This window comes from Ascidiella aspersa, chromosome 4, assembly GCF_963924565.1.
Source record: "Ascidiella aspersa chromosome 4, kaAscAspe10.2, whole genome shotgun sequence".
NCBI classification, from domain to species: domain Eukaryota; kingdom Metazoa; phylum Chordata; class Ascidiacea; order Phlebobranchia; family Ascidiidae; genus Ascidiella; species Ascidiella aspersa.
In genome coordinates, this window is record NC_139450.1 from 33,400,317 (window position 1) to 33,418,665 (window position 18,349).

Genomic DNA, 18,349 nt, shown 5'->3' on the forward strand with positions numbered 1-18,349 from the left:
TGGGTCGATTTAGGTCATTTTACAACAGTTCTATTGCATTGGGTGTTTTATAGGTCGTAAGCATTTTATTCTAATGCTGAAACATTGTTGTCTAAAATTGTTTTTAACTTTAACCTTGTGTTTTACTTAACTTATCTAACTGCAGTTCCTATAGACCACAAAGGTTAAAGTTATCAATTCCGAATACCTAAATAATTGCAATATCCAGTTTATTGTCAATGGTCTTTGTTAAACATTAAATGTCGACTTTGTTTTATATAAAATAATAAGCTGTCCAACTAAAACACTTTTGAAAACTAATGGATCCGATCCGATACTGAAGTCTTTATCAGTGTACACGTACAGGAATTTATTAAAACACGTAAAGGCTTAAACAAGTGGATCCCTTATTCAAATAGAATCAATACAAAACAATGTTAATAAAATAGAAACAGAATCAGTAAGTTAAACATCATTGCCAAACACTTACAAGTAACTAACAACATGAGCTCCTACCGCGACAAGGTAGTAACACCAACTGCCGTAAGGACAACTACAATGTCAAGGCACCATGTGCTCAGTGACCTTTGACCGCAAGTCATAGAATGATCACACAATTAAATAGGTCATAAAGTACTTACATAAAAATGCGGTTTAGCAAGCTCACTGTTAATCTTAACAAACTCACTGTTATTTTTTTTTTCTTAAAAAGTGAATTGCAACGAATAGAAAGATTAACGAACACTCGGCAATGTATAGCAAACGCAAGAATAGAAACATAACAGTCCGTCCCAACACCCAACTCATTTACTGCGTTGATGTGACACGCACAATAGGGCCGTCAGTACAGCAATGCACCTTGGCTCCCCCGTATACCATCACAGCAACCGATCAACCTCAAGTTGACAGGACGAAAAGTAAGAACCCGATGATATGTTGACGCACTCATCTGTCGCTTGACGACCACCGTACTTATCATCTGGGCGAAGCATCCAACCATTGGATATATTTTCTTTTACCTTCTTGCATTCTTTACACGCGTTGAAGTAATATCGATTCCGCTCATCATTGGCGAGATGTGGACATTCACCACAGTCTTCGTACTGCGCTGCATCTGTGATTTCACTGATTACACGCACAACTCGTTTAGTGTGTTCTTTACTAGGTTCGCTGACCTTAGGAGCCACTCTTACTGGGCACGACGATCTGGCCAAATTGCCAGGGCTTTTCCATTTCTTCCGACCATGGAAGTGGTTGTCACCAGGTTTGTGCCTCCTCGGAAAAACATCAACACAGTAGTGACCACTAGACGACATAAACAGTTCAACGTCTTTGTTGAACATTGTTGCTCGACCACGAGCAAGATCAAGTACAGCACCTGCTTTCTGGAGTGACGACCTGCTAAGCAACAAGGGCAAGTCGTTCTTGACGACAGAAACGTCAATGCTGCACAATTTTCCACCAACACAAGCAGGAATTAGGGCTTGGGATTTGGAAATGACTCTCATTCCGTCACCAAATTTAAAAACTGTACGCGAAGGAGTGATTTTAACGTCACGTTTAAACTTAAAATGTAAATTACGTAAATAATTTCGCAGCCACCGTTTACCACAGACAGTTTTCGAACAAGCAATGTCTATGACTGCCGACTTGTAGGTTTCAGCTACGCAATTGTTGGTTACATTTGAAAATAGCACAATGTTGACTTCATCGTCTGAAACATCATTAGAAGATATAGACGTATTACAACTTTTGTGAGGACATTTTGCCGCCCAATGCATTTTAGAATCACATATGACGCATCTAGATATTTTCCCAAACTTATCAATAGGATTGAACTTTCTTTTATCAAAACCTTTTCGATGTCTTGGATTACTGGCTACGTAAGATTCTTCTTTGACGTCAATATATTGTGACAGTTTGTCAGAAATTGGGCTTTCAGTAAATATGCGTTTTAGAGCAGACTTCATGGATTCAAACCTAAGGTCACTTGCAAATGTCAAAGCCAATTGTCGTTCGTTAGAAGTTAAATTTGCGCCATCCAACAGTTTAAAAGAAAGAATTGTATCTGGCAATTCCATCTCGTGAAACGTCATCTTATGCGATAAATGTTCAAACTCTAGAATGTAGTCAATCATCGCCATATCAGTACTTTTATCAAACCTTGTAAATTTCGTGTATGTAGAGTACGCATCATCTACAGATTCCGTCTTGAACGCTGCATCGAGTTTTCCAATCAACGTGGACATTCCACTCTCTGCGTGTAGTTCCTCGCGCGTTAATTGCGAAACAGCCTTTTCCGCTTTCGAGTTGCCCTCTAGGCCCTCCAGTAGAACAATAATTGCTTGTTCTTTCTTGACGACGCCCGTGACAAGCTGCCACATTCGTACCTTGTTTTTCCATGCAGAATAAGGCAAGTCGTCTTTAAACTTTGGTGGAGATCTCTTTGCACTTGTTGCCATTTTTCGTGTTTACAACTGGTTTCCTGTAACCATCTTCTGCTACCATGAAAACTAATGGATCCGATCCGATACTGAAGTCTTTATCAGTGTACACGTACAGGAATTTATTAAAACACGTAAAGGCTTAAACAAGTGGATTCCTTATTCAAATAGAATCAATACAAAACAATGTTAATAAAATAGAAACAGAATCAGTAAGTTAAACATCATTGCCAAACACTTACAAGTAACTAACAACATGAGCTCCTACCGCGACAAGGTAGTAACACCAACTGCCGTAAGGACAACTACAATGTCAAGGCACCATGTGCTCAGTGACCTTTGACCGCAAGTCATAGAATGATCACACAATTAAATAGGTCATAAAGTACTTACATAAAAATGCGGTTTAGCAAGCTCACTGTTAAAAAAAACAAACAAAAAAAAACAGATGCAAATGTATTTTTGTAATGATTTTGCACTTCGCTTTATTGAAATAATATTTTTAGTTGTAAAAAAGACTGCCTAAAATTTTATGTACAACCTAATCCTTCAAACAAAAAATTTAACATGTCGCATGTCCTTGTGTCTTTTTCACATTTTCTTTTTTAAGATTTTTATTAAAAATAACAAAAAATATTAATTTTGAAAATTCTTGAAAACTTGAATTTTTGCAGAAAACAACACGAAACTTTCCTGTTGGGAACAGCACCCACATTAACGTTGTTGCATCTGCCAAAACTGCTCTTGGACAATTAATCAACTCCCCAACTACAACCTTTACTGGATATTTAAGTAACTAACTTACATAGTGGAAACAAATTTTAATATCACTAAAATTATATGAGCCGAACATTTATTTTCGGGACATATCTTGTTTTTGCTCAAATTCTTTTATGTTTTATTTTTTTGTTTGGTTTCAAACCGTTTTTTGTCCAAAGTTCTATAGTAAAACTATAATTTGGAGGGACTTCAAATATCCGTAAAATTGATTTTAGCTCTGTACTCATATCTAGCGGCAACAATATTTCCCAAAAAGGAAATGGTTAAAGCGACACAGGTTATAAAGACTGTCGGTAATACGCGACAAAGGGGCACTGTTAAATCAGCGAAACAGATTCCGCCAAGGGAGTACATTCTGCTTTGAAACGCCAAACACAAGTATGTCAATACTTATAGCCGACACATAAACATCTTCCCTCCAATTGCCTGCTATATGCAATTATGAAAACTGTTCATTATGTTTTTATAAGCCTTTATATTGTATATTCTTATTTTTATTATTAATGCACTAGGCAAACCACAATATAATCAATTCTTTGAAATGTATCATGTTAAAAACCCGTACTACGGTATGCAGTGGCTACGGTATGTTATGGATTCTACACTAAAAGCTAACATTGTATAACGTTGTGACCCTAGTATGATTTAGCTCGTTTTAAGGGAATCGTAATTCTATAAGATTGACAAAAGTAAACTGTGTATCTCATGCGGCTTTTTGTATAAAAATTGTCTATTTTGGTTTAAATGTTTAAAAAACGATTTTCAATTGAAAAATTATTTTTTCAAATTTAATGTCACAATGATATGTCAATTGCAGTCTTAGGATTTTTGGAAAATCATTTTAAAACAAAAATACAATTGATCAGCGTCTTTCATCCATTATGTCACGGCTGGGCGCACAAACGTTTGACGTCTTTTTCGCAGCTGCAGTCTGGGGGAGTTTCTACTGCTCTGTTGTAAATTGATCTTTGGTTGGCTGCATTATATTAAATCTGATGCTGGCCGCCCTAAACAGACACCGCGTAACGCAATATAATTTATGTTTATGGTCGCGTACAAACTGCAGTGATGTGGTTCTAGTAACCTCCAACGCACCTCATGGAAACGAAAATACGTAATGAGTAGCGAAACATAATAATCAAACCTAATTAGGCTACGCTTAATCAGAACCGGAACCTTTTACGCGCTGGCGATTACCCAACAACGTTTATTTATTGCTTTACTACCATAAAAATATAATTATTCGCAAGGATTAGGAAGAATTACAATTTTGAATTTTAACTGGAAAAATAATTAATTACACAAAAATCGCAAAACTTTTCGCTTGCAATGGTAAAATATAATGGGCAATTATAAAACGAAATCAGTTTTTTTGGTGGTTTTGGAAATTTCGTTTCCTGTTTTAAAAGAACTAAACGAGTTTGCCGCAATCTATTAAGTGGAACATGCACTAATTGTTTTATTAATGCATAGAGCAAAATATTTTCACTTTTAGCCAAAACACACACTTCAAAGAAACATTACAATCTCCTCCATTACCAGGATTATCATTTAAAACGCCAAGGCTGGCATAAGTTATAGGCGTATATTGGACAAGATCCATTATAAGTGTGGTACAACTTTAATATTTGGTACAGCTGTTTGGACTATAATTTCGATAGCCATAATAGGTTGAAAGGAAAATGTTGTGGAGGCTGTTTCGCGCTAATAAATGACAAAGGGGCACCTTGATTGCAGCGAAACAGATTACGTCAAAGCGTTGTATTTTGCTTTAGAACGCCAGAAGCCAGTATGCCAAACAAATACAGACAAAACCAATACTTCTCCCTGGTCATCGGATGTTTTATGCAATTATGGAAACTGTTTAGTATGTTACCATAAGCCATTATATTTCGCAGTGTAACCAGTTCATCGAAATGTATAACGTCATCTTGAAATTGTGTGCGCATTCTAAATTTTTATCTTAATAACCAAATACGGAATACGGTAAGAAACAGTCTAATGAATTCTAGACAAAAATCTCACAGTTTTAAGAATGAAATGTAATTTTTTTTTGTCTATATTGTTAAAAGCAGTCATCTATTTATACAACGAAGATGATATTATGATTTTATATTCACAAGTAAACAAAACAAAATCTGTTGTGGAATACTATTTACTAGGGTTGCCATATTTTTACATAATCCATGCTAAACAACATGATGGTTTAAGGGGCATAAAAAGGTCGGAAACGTCATAACGTTTTTAAACTTTAAGAAACTTGCTGTAATCACGCGAAACAGACCGCAAACAAGCAGCTTAAGTTAAGTGTTTTTGCGCAAAGCGCGAAAATGTTTTTTTTAATTGTTTTTACCATGTTCATTGTTCTTATTTAAAAACGGGTTTTGTTAATTGTGCCTCAAAAGTTTTGAGGGTCTATAATCTGGTACTCATAAAGTTAAACTTTAAAACTAGACATATTCGGCTTTCATCTTTAAAATTTATGTTTATTATGTAATTTTGGTTTATAGGTTCAAAATTATGAGCGGTCCTATTTTTTCGCAATAAAATGGTGTGACGTTAAGTTATTTGAAGCTCTCTACGCCTACCTAGCGACAGTAATATCTGGCAATATATCTCCCTTTTGTAGTGTTCGCCAATATGCTAGTTATGTAAATCAAACTGCTAGTAAACCATAAAAATGATACTACGAATCACTTGTTTGTTTTTCAGGCCTAAACAACCCAACGATCAGGTGCTTTTGTGGGTAATTAATACAAAAAGTTGATTTGAATTTAAATAAAAAAAGATGATGAAGAAGGTTGTAGATTTTTGTGATTGTGGCCCAAGGGTTGGGGGAGCATTTTTTGAAGGGCGTTTGAAAAAGAAATTCAAGAATATTGTTTTGTTATCGAAATATTTACTCCCGGGTGGAGAATGTTAGTTTTGTTTATCGTTTATCTTTGGTTTCGGGTAATCAAAAATATTGTTTTAATGGATTGCAAGTTTTTTATTAATAGGGGGAAATAAGTTTTATTTGGTTTGGGGGGGAGAGGGTAAAATCGATAGGCATTTTTGTTTTGTAAAAATATTTGCATCTACGTCGGAAGTGAAGGCAGGAAATTTTCGGCCCATATTTGTTTTTGCTTGCAGAAACAAGACAAGAGAAACTACAACTTAATGTAAAGCGTAAAACGAATAAACCAAAGTGTGCTATATAATATTACAAAATTAACCTGGTAAATAACTCTATTTATAATGACCCAATTATTGAACCACCCATGAAAATAAGGCCCTGAGAAATACCCCATGACAAAATATACAACAACCGCAACCCCGTCTAGTTGATTTTAGCTCTGTACTCATATCTAGCGGCAACAATATTTCCCAAAAAGGAAATGGTTAAAGCGACACAGGTTATACAGACTGTCGGTAATACGCGACAAAGGGGCACTGTTAAATCAGCGAAACAAATTCCGCCAAGGGGGTACATTCTGCTTTGAAACGCCAAACACAAGTATGTCAATACTTACAGCCGAAACCTAAACATCTTCCCTCCAATCGGCTGTTATATGCAATTATGAAAACTGTCCATTATGTTTTTATAAGCCTTTAGATTGTGTTTTTTTATTTTTATTATTAATGCACTAGGTAAACCACAATATAATCATAACATAATCATGATGATGTAATATAATCATGATGTTGAAAATGAATAAAGAGTTATTCGAAACGTCCAAAATGATACCTACTTCTGTATGGGCTTTGATATTCTTATTACGTCTTACTACAACCTCCAACCATTATGCTCCAAACAATATAATCAAATCTTTAAAATGTGTCACGTCACTCTGAAAAACCCGTACTACGATATGCAGTGGCTACGGTATGTTATGGATTCTACACTAAAAGCTAACATTGTATGACCTTGTAGCCCTAGTGTGATTTAGCTCGTCATGCGGCCCTTTGTAACAAACTTGCCCATTCTGGTTTTAATGTTTAATTAAGGCAATAAGTGGAAAATGATTTTCAAATGTAAAACCATTTTTTCAAACGTAATATCTGCATAATATGCCAATGGCAGTCTTGAAATTTTATTTAAATAAAAAATAGAATTTAAAATTTTTAAATAAAAATAGAATTTATCAGCGGTGTTCATCCATTATGTCACAGTTGGGCGCACAAACGTTTGACGTATATATCGCAGCTGCAGTCTGGGGGAGTTTCTACTGCTCTGTTTCAGAATAAAATTATTTTTGGTTGGCTGCATTATCTTGAAACTGATGCCTGGCCGCCCTAAACAGACACCGCGTAACGCAATATAATTTATGTTTATTGTCGCGTACAAAGTGCAGTGATGTGGTTCTAGTGATTAAAATTTTGAATTTTAACTGGGCAAATTGATTAAATTACACAAATACTACAAAACTTTTCGCTTGCAATGGTAGAATATAATGGGCGATTATAAAACGAATTTGGTCTTTGAATATAATGCCACGTATCCCATATCTGTTTTTGCTTGCAATAACAAGCCAAGGAAAAGTTTTGGGATGTGTGTATGTCCATCAATGAATCCCTGAAAAAAAACCCCTGACAAAATACACAACAGCCGCAACCCTGTCTACTTATGTATTTGAACATATTTTAATATTTCCTGTTAGTTTCTAAGATCACCAAATGTACCAGGATTTATACAGCAAAATTATTAGATTTAATTTAGTAATACAAATACAATTGTTTTAAATAGATAACATTAAATGACAAATTACATTATTTTTGTGGCAACACTTGTGACTAAATAGGACAAAAGCAAATATTTGTGACTAAACACAATTACTCATTCTTTTATTTGAGCATAATCATAACAGAACAAGCAACTCGTGTTCTACAAATATAAATAGAATAAACCTTCAATAAATGCAATTTTTTATAGACAGTGGGAGTTCATGTTCTTGCAACACCAATGCATTATGCAGCACCAGCAATGCTTCAGCATCATGCACATGCAATGAAGGTTACAGTGGCAATGGTGCAACATGCACTGACATAGATGAGTGTACAACCAGCAATCCATGCAGCGCAAATGCAAATTGCACCAACACAGATGGCAGTTACACCTGCTTATGCAATGCTGGCTACACGGGAACAGGAATTATTTGCACAGACTTGGATGAATGCAAATATGGAAGTCACAACTGTCCTGAAAACAGGTTTTGTAGCAACACAAATGGAGGCTTTAATTGTCTCTGTTCATGTAACTATTCTGGTGACACAACAAATTGCACACAATTGGACGAATGCACTCTTGGTACAAACACATGTGGATCCAATACAAATTGCACAGATTCAACATCAGGTTATTCATGTCAATGCAATTCTGGATATTCTTTAAATTCATCAATTTGTTTGACAACAACATGTTCAGATATTAACGAGTGTAGTATTGGTTCACATTCATGTCATTCAAATGCAACTTGCACCAACACAGATGCTAGTTACACTTGTGCCTGCAAGACTGGTTATTCTGGTGATGGTTACACTTGTTTAGATATTAATGAGTGTACTAATGCTTCAAATTCTTGTCATTCCAATGCAAATTGCACCAACACAGATGGTAGTTACACTTGTGCCTGCAAGACCAGTTATTCAGGTGATGGTTACACCTGTTTAGATATAGATGAGTGTACTAATACTTCAAATTCTTGTCATTTAAATGCGAATTGCACCAACACAGATGGTAGTTACACTTGTGCCTGCAAGACTGGTTATTCTGGGGATGGTTTCAATTGTTCAGATATTAATGAGTGTACTAATACCTCAAATTCTTGTCATTTAAATGCGAATTGCACCAACACAGATGGTAGTTACACTTGTGCCTGCAAGACTGGTTACACTGGTGATGGTTTTAATTGTTCAGATATTAATGAGTGTACTAATACCTCAAATTCTTGTCATTTAAATGGGAATTGCACCAACACAGATGGTAGTTACACTTGTGCCTGCAAGACTGGTTATTCTGGGGATGGTTTCAATTGTTCAGATATTAACGAGTGTAATATTGGTTCAAATTCATGTCACTCCAATGCAAATTGCACCAACACAGACGGTAGTTACACTTGTGCCTGCAAGACCGGTTATTCTGGGGATGGTTTCAATTGTTCAGATATTAACGAGTGTAATATTGGTTCAAATTCTTGTGATTTAAATGCAAATTGCACCAACACAGATGGTAGTTACACTTGTGCTTGCAAGACTGGTTACACTGGTGATGGTTTTAATTGTTCAGATATTAATGAGTGTACTAATACCTCAAATTCTTGTCATTTAAATGCGAATTGCACAAACACAGATGGTAGTTACACTTGTGCCTGCAAGACGGGTTATTCTGGGGATGGTTTCAATTGTTTAAATATTAACGAGTGTACTAATACTTCAAATTCCTGTGATTTAAATGCAAATTGCACCAACACAGATGGCAGTTACACTTGTGCTTGCAAGACTGGTTATTCTGGGGATGGTTTCAATTGTTCAGATATTAACGAGTGTAATATTGGTTCAAATTCATGTCACTCCAATGCAAATTGCACCAACACAGACGGTAGTTACACTTGTGCCTGCAAGACTGGTTATTCTGGGGATGGTTTCAATTGTTCAGATATTAACGAGTGTAATATTGGTTCAAATTCTTGTGATTTAAATGCAAATTGCACCAACACAGATGGCAGTTACACTTGTGCCTGCAAGACTGGTTATTCTGGGGATGGTTTCAATTGTTCAGATATTAATGAGTGTACTAACACTTCAAATTCTTGTGATTTAAATGCAAATTGCACCAACACAGATGGTAGTTACACTTGTGCCTGCAAGACGGGTTATTCTGGGGATGGTTTCAATTGTTCAGATATTAATGAGTGTACTAACACTTCAAATTCTTGTGATTTAAATGCAAATTGCACCAACACAGATGGCAGTTACACTTGTGCCTGCAAGACTGGTTATTCTGGGGATGGTTTCAATTGTTCAGATATTAATGAGTGTACTAACACTTCAAATTCTTGTGATTTAAATGCAAATTGCACCAACACAGATGGCAGTTACACTTGTGCCTGCAAGACTGGTTATTCTGGGGATGGTTTCAATTGTTCAGATATTAATGAGTGTACTAACACTTCAAATTCTTGTGATTTAAATGCAAATTGCACCAACACAGATGGTAGTTACACTTGTGCCTGCAAGACTGGTTATTCTGGGGATGGTTTCAATTGTTCAGATATTAATGAGTGTACTAACACTTCAAATTCTTGTGATTTAAATGCAAATTGCACCAACACAGATGGTAGTTACACTTGTGCCTGCAAGACGGGTTATTCTGGGGATGGTTTCAATTGTTCAGATATTAACGAGTGTACTAATACTTCAAATTCTTGTGATTTAAATGCAAATTGCACCAACACAGATGGCAGTTACACTTGTGCCTGCAAGACTGGTTATTCTGGGGATGGTTTCAATTGTTCAGATATTAACGAGTGTACTAATACTTCAAATTCTTGTCATTTAAATGCAAATTGCACCAACACAGATGGCAGTTACACTTGTGCCTGCAAGACTGGTTATTCTGGGGATGGTTTCAATTGTTCAGATATTAATGAGTGTACTAACACTTCAAATTCTTGTGATTTAAATGCAAATTGCACCAACACAGATGGTAGTTACACTTGTGCCTGCAAGACGGGTTATTCTGGGGATGGTTTCAATTGTTCAGATATTAACGAGTGTACTAATACTTCAAATTCTTGTGATTTAAATGCAAATTGCACCAACACAGATGGCAGTTACACTTGTGCCTGCAAGACGGGTTATTCTGGGGATGGTTTCAATTGTTCAGATATTAACGAGTGTACTAATACTTCAAATTCTTGTAATTTAAATGCGAATTGCACCAACACAGATGGCAGTTACACCTGTGCTTGCAAGACTGGTTATTCTGGGGATGGTTTCAATTGTTCAGATATTAACGAGTGTACTAATACTTCAAATTCTTGTGATTTAAATGCAAATTGCACCAACACAGATGGTAGTTACACTTGTGCCTGCAAGACTGGTTATTCTGGGGATGGTTTCAATTGTTCAGATATTAATGAGTGTACTAATACTTCAAATTCTTGTGATTTAAATGCAAATTGCACCAACACAGATGGTAGTTACACTTGTGCCTGCAAGACTGGTTATTCTGGGGATGGTTTCAATTGTTCAGATATTAATGAGTGTACTAACACTTCAAATTCTTGTGATTTAAATGCAAATTGCACCAACACAGATGGCAGTTACACCTGTGCTTGCAAGACTGGTTACACTGGTGATGGTTTTAATTGTTCAGATATTAATGAGTGTACTAATACCTCAAATTCTTGTCATTTAAATGCGAATTGCACAAACACAGATGGTAGTTACACTTGTGCCTGCAAGACTGGTTATTCTGGGGATGGTTTCAATTGTTCAGATATTAACGAGTGTAATATTGGTTCAAATTCTTGTGATTTAAATGCAAATTGCACCAACACAGATGGCAGTTACACTTGTGCCTGCAAGACTGGTTATTCTGGGGATGGTTTCAATTGTTTAAATATTAACGAGTGTACTAATACTTCAAATTCCTGTGATTTAAATGCAAATTGCACCAACACAGATGGCAGTTACACTTGTGCTTGCAAGACTGGTTATTCTGGGGATGGTTTCAATTGTTCAGATATTAACGAGTGTAATATTGGTTCAAATTCATGTCACTCCAATGCAAATTGCACCAACACAGACGGTAGTTACACTTGTGCCTGCAAGACTGGTTATTCTGGGGATGGTTTCAATTGTTCAGATATTAACGAGTGTAATATTGGTTCAAATTCTTGTGATTTAAATGCAAATTGCACCAACACAGATGGCAGTTACACTTGTGCCTGCAAGACTGGTTATTTTGGGGATGGTTTCAATTGTTCAGATATTAATGAGTGTACTAACACTTCAAATTCTTGTGATTTAAATGCAAATTGCACCAACACAGATGGTAGTTACACTTGTGCCTGCAAGACGGGTTATTCTGGGGATGGTTTCAATTGTTCAGATATTAACGAGTGTACTAACACTTCAAATTCTTGTGATTTAAATGCAAATTGCACCAACACAGATGGCAGTTACACTTGTGCCTGCAAGACTGGTTATTCTGGGGATGGTTTCAATTGTTCAGATATTAATGAGTGTACTAACACTTCAAATTCTTGTGATTTAAATGCAAATTGCACCAACACAGATGGTAGTTACACTTGTGCCTGCAAGACGGGTTATTCTGGGGATGGTTTCAATTGTTCAGATATTAATGAATGTACTAACACTTCAAATTCTTGTGATTTAAATGCAAATTGCACCAACACAGATGGCAGTTACACTTGTGCCTGCAAGACTGGTTATTCTGGGGATGGTTTCAATTGTTCAGATATTAATGAGTGTACTAACACTTCAAATTCTTGTGATTTAAATGCAAATTGCACCAACACAGATGGCAGTTACACTTGTGCCTGCAAGACTGGTTATTCTGGGGATGGTTTCAATTGTTCAGATATTAATGAGTGTACTAACACTTCAAATTCTTGTGATTTAAATGCAAATTGCAACAACACAGATGGTAGTTACACTTGTGCCTGCAAGACTGGTTATTCTGGGGATGGTTTCAATTGTTCAGATATTAATGAGTGTACTAACACTTCAAATTCTTGTGATTTAAATGCAAATTGCACCAACACAGATGGTAGTTACACTTGTGCCTGCAAGACGGGTTATTCTGGGGATGGTTTCAATTGTTCAGATATTAACGAGTGTACTAATACTTCAAATTCTTGTGATTTAAATGCAAATTGCACCAACACAGATGGCAGTTACACTTGTGCCTGCAAGACTGGTTATTCTGGGGATGGTTTGAATTGTTCAGATATTAACGAGTGTACTAATACTTCAAATTCTTGTGATTTAAATGCAAATTGCACCAACACAGATGGCAGTTACACTTGTGCCTGCAAGACTGGTTATTCTGGGGATGGTTTCAATTGTTCAGATATTAACGAGTGTACTAACACTTCAAATTCTTGTGATTTAAATGCAAATTGCACCAACACAGATGGTAGTTACACTTGTGCTTGCAAGACGGGTTATTCTGGGGATGGTTTCAATTGTTCAGATATTAACGAGTGTACTAATACTTCAAATTCTTGTGATTTAAATGCAAATTGCACCAACACAGATGGCAGTTACACTTGTGCCTGCAAGACGGGTTATTCTGGGGATGGTTTTAATTGTTCAGATATTAACGAGTGTACTAATACTTCAAATTCTTGTAATTTAAATGCGAATTGCACCAACACCGATGGCAGTTACACCTGTGCTTGCAAGACTGGTTATTCTGGGGATGGTTTCAATTGTTCAGATATTAACGAGTGTACTAATACTTCAAATTCTTGTGATTTAAATGCAAATTGCACCAACACAGATGGTAGTTACACTTGTGCCTGCAAGACTGGTTATTCTGGGGATGGTTTCAATTGTTCAGATATTAATGAGTGTACTAATACTTCAAATTCTTGTGATTTAAATGCAAATTGCACCAACACAGATGGTAGTTACACTTGTGCCTGCAAGACTGGTTATTCTGGGGATGGTTTCAATTGTTCAGATATTAACGAGTGTAATATTGGTTCAAATTCTTGTGATTTAAATGCAAATTGCACCAACACAGATGGTAGTTACACTTGTGCCTGCAAGACTGGTTATTCTGGGGATGGTTTCAATTGTTCAGATATTAACGAGTGTAATATTGGTTCAAATTCATGTCACTCCAATGCAAATTGCACCAACACAGACGGTAGTTACACTTGTGCCTGCAAGACTGGTTATTCTGGTGATGGTTTTAATTGTTCAGATATTAACGAGTGTAATATTGGTTCAAATTCTTGTGTTTTAAATGCAAATTGCACCAACACAGATGGTAGTTACACTTGTGCTTGCAAGACTGGTTACACTGGTGATGGTTTTAATTGTTCAGATATTAATGAGTGTACTACTACCTCAAATTCTTGTCATTTAAATGCGAATTGCACCAACACAGATGGTAGTTACACTTGTGCCTGCAAGACTGGTTATTCTGGGGATGGTTTCAATTGTTCAGATATTAATGAGTGTACTAATACTTCAAATTCTTGTGATTTAAATGCACATTGCACCAACACAGATGGTAGTTACACTTGTGCCTGCAAGACTGGTTATTCTGGGGATGGTTTCAATTGTTCAGACATTAACGAGTGTAATATTGGTTCAAATTCTTGTGATTTAAATGCAAATTGCACCAACACAGATGGTAGTTACACTTGTGCCTGCAAGACTGGTTATTCTGGGGATGGTTTCAATTGTTCAGATATTAACGAGTGTAATATTGGTTCAAATTCATGTCACTCCAATGCAAATTGCACCAACACAGACGGTAGTTACACTTGTGCCTGCAAGACTGGTTATTCTGGGGATGGTTTCAATTGTTCAGATATTAACGAGTGTAATATTGGTTCAAATTCATGTCACTCCAATGCAAATTGCACCAACACAGACGGTAGTTACACTTGTGCCTGCAAGACTGGTTATTCTGGGGATGGTTTCAATTGTTCAGATATTAACGAGTGTACTAATACTTCAAATTCTTGTCATTTAAATGCGAATTGCACCAACACAGATGGTAGTTACACTTGTGCCTGCAAGACTGCTTATTCTGGGGATGGTTTCAATTGTTCAGATATTAATGAGTGTACTAATACTTCAAATTCTTGTGATTTAAATGCACATTGCACCAACACAGATGGTAGTTACACTTGTGCCTGCAAGACTGGTTATTCTGGGGATGGTTTCAATTGTTCAGATATTAACGAGTGTAATATTGGTTCAAATTCATGTCACTCCAATGCAAATTGCACCAACACAGACGGTAGTTACACTTGTGCCTGCAAGACTGGTTATTCTGGTGATGGTTTTAATTGTTCAGATATTAACGAGTGTAATATTGGTTCAAATTCTTGTGTTTTAAATGCAAATTGCACCAACACAGATGGTAGTTACACTTGTGCTTGCAAGACTGGTTACACTGGTGATGGTTTTAATTGTTCAGATATTAATGAGTGTACTACTACCTCAAATTCTTGTCATTTAAATGCGAATTGCACCAACACAGATGGTAGTTACACTTGTGCCTGCAAGACTGGTTATTCTGGGGATGGTTTCAATTGTTCAGATATTAATGAGTGTACTAATACTTCAAATTCTTGTGATTTAAATGCACATTGCACCAACACAGATGGTAGTTACACTTGTGCCTGCAAGACTGGTTATTCTGGGGATGGTTTCAATTGTTCAGACATTAACGAGTGTAATATTGGTTCAAATTCTTGTGATTTAAATGCAAATTGCACCAACACAGATGGTAGTTACACTTGTGCCTGCAAGACTGGTTATTCTGGGGATGGTTTCAATTGTTCAGATATTAACGAGTGTAATATTGGTTCAAATTCATGTCACTCCAATGCAAATTGCACCAACACAGACGGTAGTTACACTTGTGCCTGCAAGACTGGTTATTCTGGGGATGGTTTCAATTGTTCAGATATTAACGAGTGTAATATTGGTTCAAATTCATGTCACTCCAATGCAAATTGCACCAACACAGACGGTAGTTACACTTGTGCCTGCAAGACTGGTTATTCTGGGGATGGTTTCAATTGTTCAGATATTAACGAGTGTACTAATACTTCAAATTCTTGTCATTTAAATGCGAATTGCACCAACACAGATGGTAGTTACACTTGTGCCTGCAAGACTGCTTATTCTGGGGATGGTTTCAATTGTTCAGATATTAATGAGTGTACTAATACTTCAAATTCTTGTGATTTAAATGCACATTGCACCAACACAGATGGTAGTTACACTTGTGCCTGCAAGACTGGTTATTCTGGGGATGGTTTCAATTGTTCAGATATTAACGAGTGTAATATTGGTTCAAATTCTTGTGATTTAAATGCAAATTGCACCAACACAGATGGCAGTTACACTTGTGCTTGCAAGACTGGTTATTCTGGGGATGGTTTCAATTGTTCAGATATTAATGAGTGTGTTAATACTTCAAATTCTTGTAATTCAAATGCAACTTGCACCAACACAGATGGCAGTTACACTTGTGCCTGCAAGACCGGTTATTCTGGTGACGGTTTCAGTTGTTCAGATATTAATGAGTGTACTAATTCATCAAATTTATGCCATTCAAATGCAACTTGCACCAACACAGATGGTAGTTACACTTGTGCCTGCAAGACCGGTTATTCTGGTGATGGTTACACTTGTTCAGATATTAATGAGTGTACTAATGCTTCAAATTTATGCCATTCAAATGCAACTTGCACCAACACAGATGGTAGTTACACTTGTGCCTGCAAGACCGGTTATTCCGGTGATGGTTACACTTGTTCAGATATTAATGAGTGTACTAATGCTTCAAATTTATGCCATTCAAATGCAACTTGCACCAACACAGATGGTAGTTACACTTGTGCCTGCAAGACCGGTTATTCTGGTGATGGTTACACTTGTTCAGATATTAATGAGTGTTTCAATTCATCAAATTTATGCCATTCAAATGCAACTTGCACCAACACAGATGGTAGTTACACTTGTGCCTGCAAGACCGGTTATTCCGGTGATGGTTACACTTGTTCAGATATTAATGAGTGTACCAATTCATCAAATTCTTGTAATTCAAATGCAACTTGCACCAACACAGATGGTAGTTACACTTGTGCCTGCAAGACTGGTTATTCTGGTGATGGTTACACTTGTTCAGATATTAATGAGTGTACCAATTCATCAAATCTATGCCATTCAAATGCAACTTGCACCAACACAGATGGTAGTTACACTTGTGCCTGCAAGACCGGTTATTCTGGTGATGGTTACACTTGTTCAGATATTAATGAGTGTACCAATTCTTCAAATTTGTGCCATTCAAATTCCACTTGCACCAACACAGATGGTAGTTACACTTGTGCCTGCAAGACCGGTTATTCTGGTGATGGTTACACTTGTTCAGATATTAATGAGTGTTTCAATTCATCAAATTTATGCCATTCAAATGCAACTTGCACCAACACAGATGGTAGTTACACTTGTGCCTGCAAGACCGGTTATTCTGGTGATGGTTACACTTGTTCAGATATTAATGAGTGTACTAATGCTTCAAATTTATGTCATTCAAATGCAACTTGCACCAACACAGATGGTAGTTACACTTGTGCCTGCGAGACCGGTTATTCTGGTGATGGTTACACTTGTTCAGATATTAATGAGTGTACTAATGCTTCAAATTCTTGTAATTCAAATGCAACTTGCACCAACACAGATGGTAGTTACACTTGTGCCTGCAAGACCGGTTATTCTGGTGATGGTTACACTTGTTCAGATATTAATGAGTGTACTAATGCTTCAAATTTATGTCATTCAAATGCAACTTGCACCAACACAGATGGTAGTTACACTTGTGCCTGCGAGACCGGTTATTCTGGTGATGGTTACACTTGTTCAGATATTAATGAGTGTACTAATGCTTCAAATTCTTGTAATTCAAATGCAACTTGCACCAACACAGATGGTAGTTACACTTGTGCCTGCAAGACCGGTTATTCTGGTGATGGTTACACTTGTTCAGATATTAATGAGTGTACTAATGCTTCAAATTCTTGTAATTCAAATGCAACTTGCACCAACACAGATGGTAGTTACACTTGTGCCTGCGAGACCGGTTATTCTGGTGATGGTTACACTTGTTCAGATATAAATGAGTGTACTAATGCTTCAAATTTATGCCATTCAAATGCAACTTGCACCAATACAGATGGTAGTTACACTTGTGCCTGCAAGACTGGTTATTCTGGTGATGGTTACACTTGTTCAGATATTAATGAGTGCACCAATACTTCAAATTCTTGTCATTCAAATGCAAATTGCACCAACACAGATGGTAGTTACACTTGTGCCTGCAAGACTGGTTATACTGGCGATGGTTTCAATTGTTCAGGTATTTTAAAATAAATATTTAATGT

At 36.5% G+C, this 18,349-nt stretch overlaps 1 protein-coding gene across 1 annotated transcript in view; it reads left to right on the top strand.

Annotated features, from left to right (window-relative positions):
* LOC146157600 (uncharacterized) overlaps positions 1 to 18,349 on the top strand; it is a 42,760-nt gene that overhangs the window by 13,322 nt on the left and 11,089 nt on the right. Inside the window, exons 10-11 of the mRNA XM_083388272.1 lie at positions 3,098 to 3,215; positions 8,116 to 18,324. Coding sequence (XP_083244398.1) covers positions 3,098 to 3,215; positions 8,116 to 18,324 — 10,327 coding nt within the window. The remainder of the gene's footprint in view (positions 1 to 3,097; positions 3,216 to 8,115; positions 18,325 to 18,349) is intronic.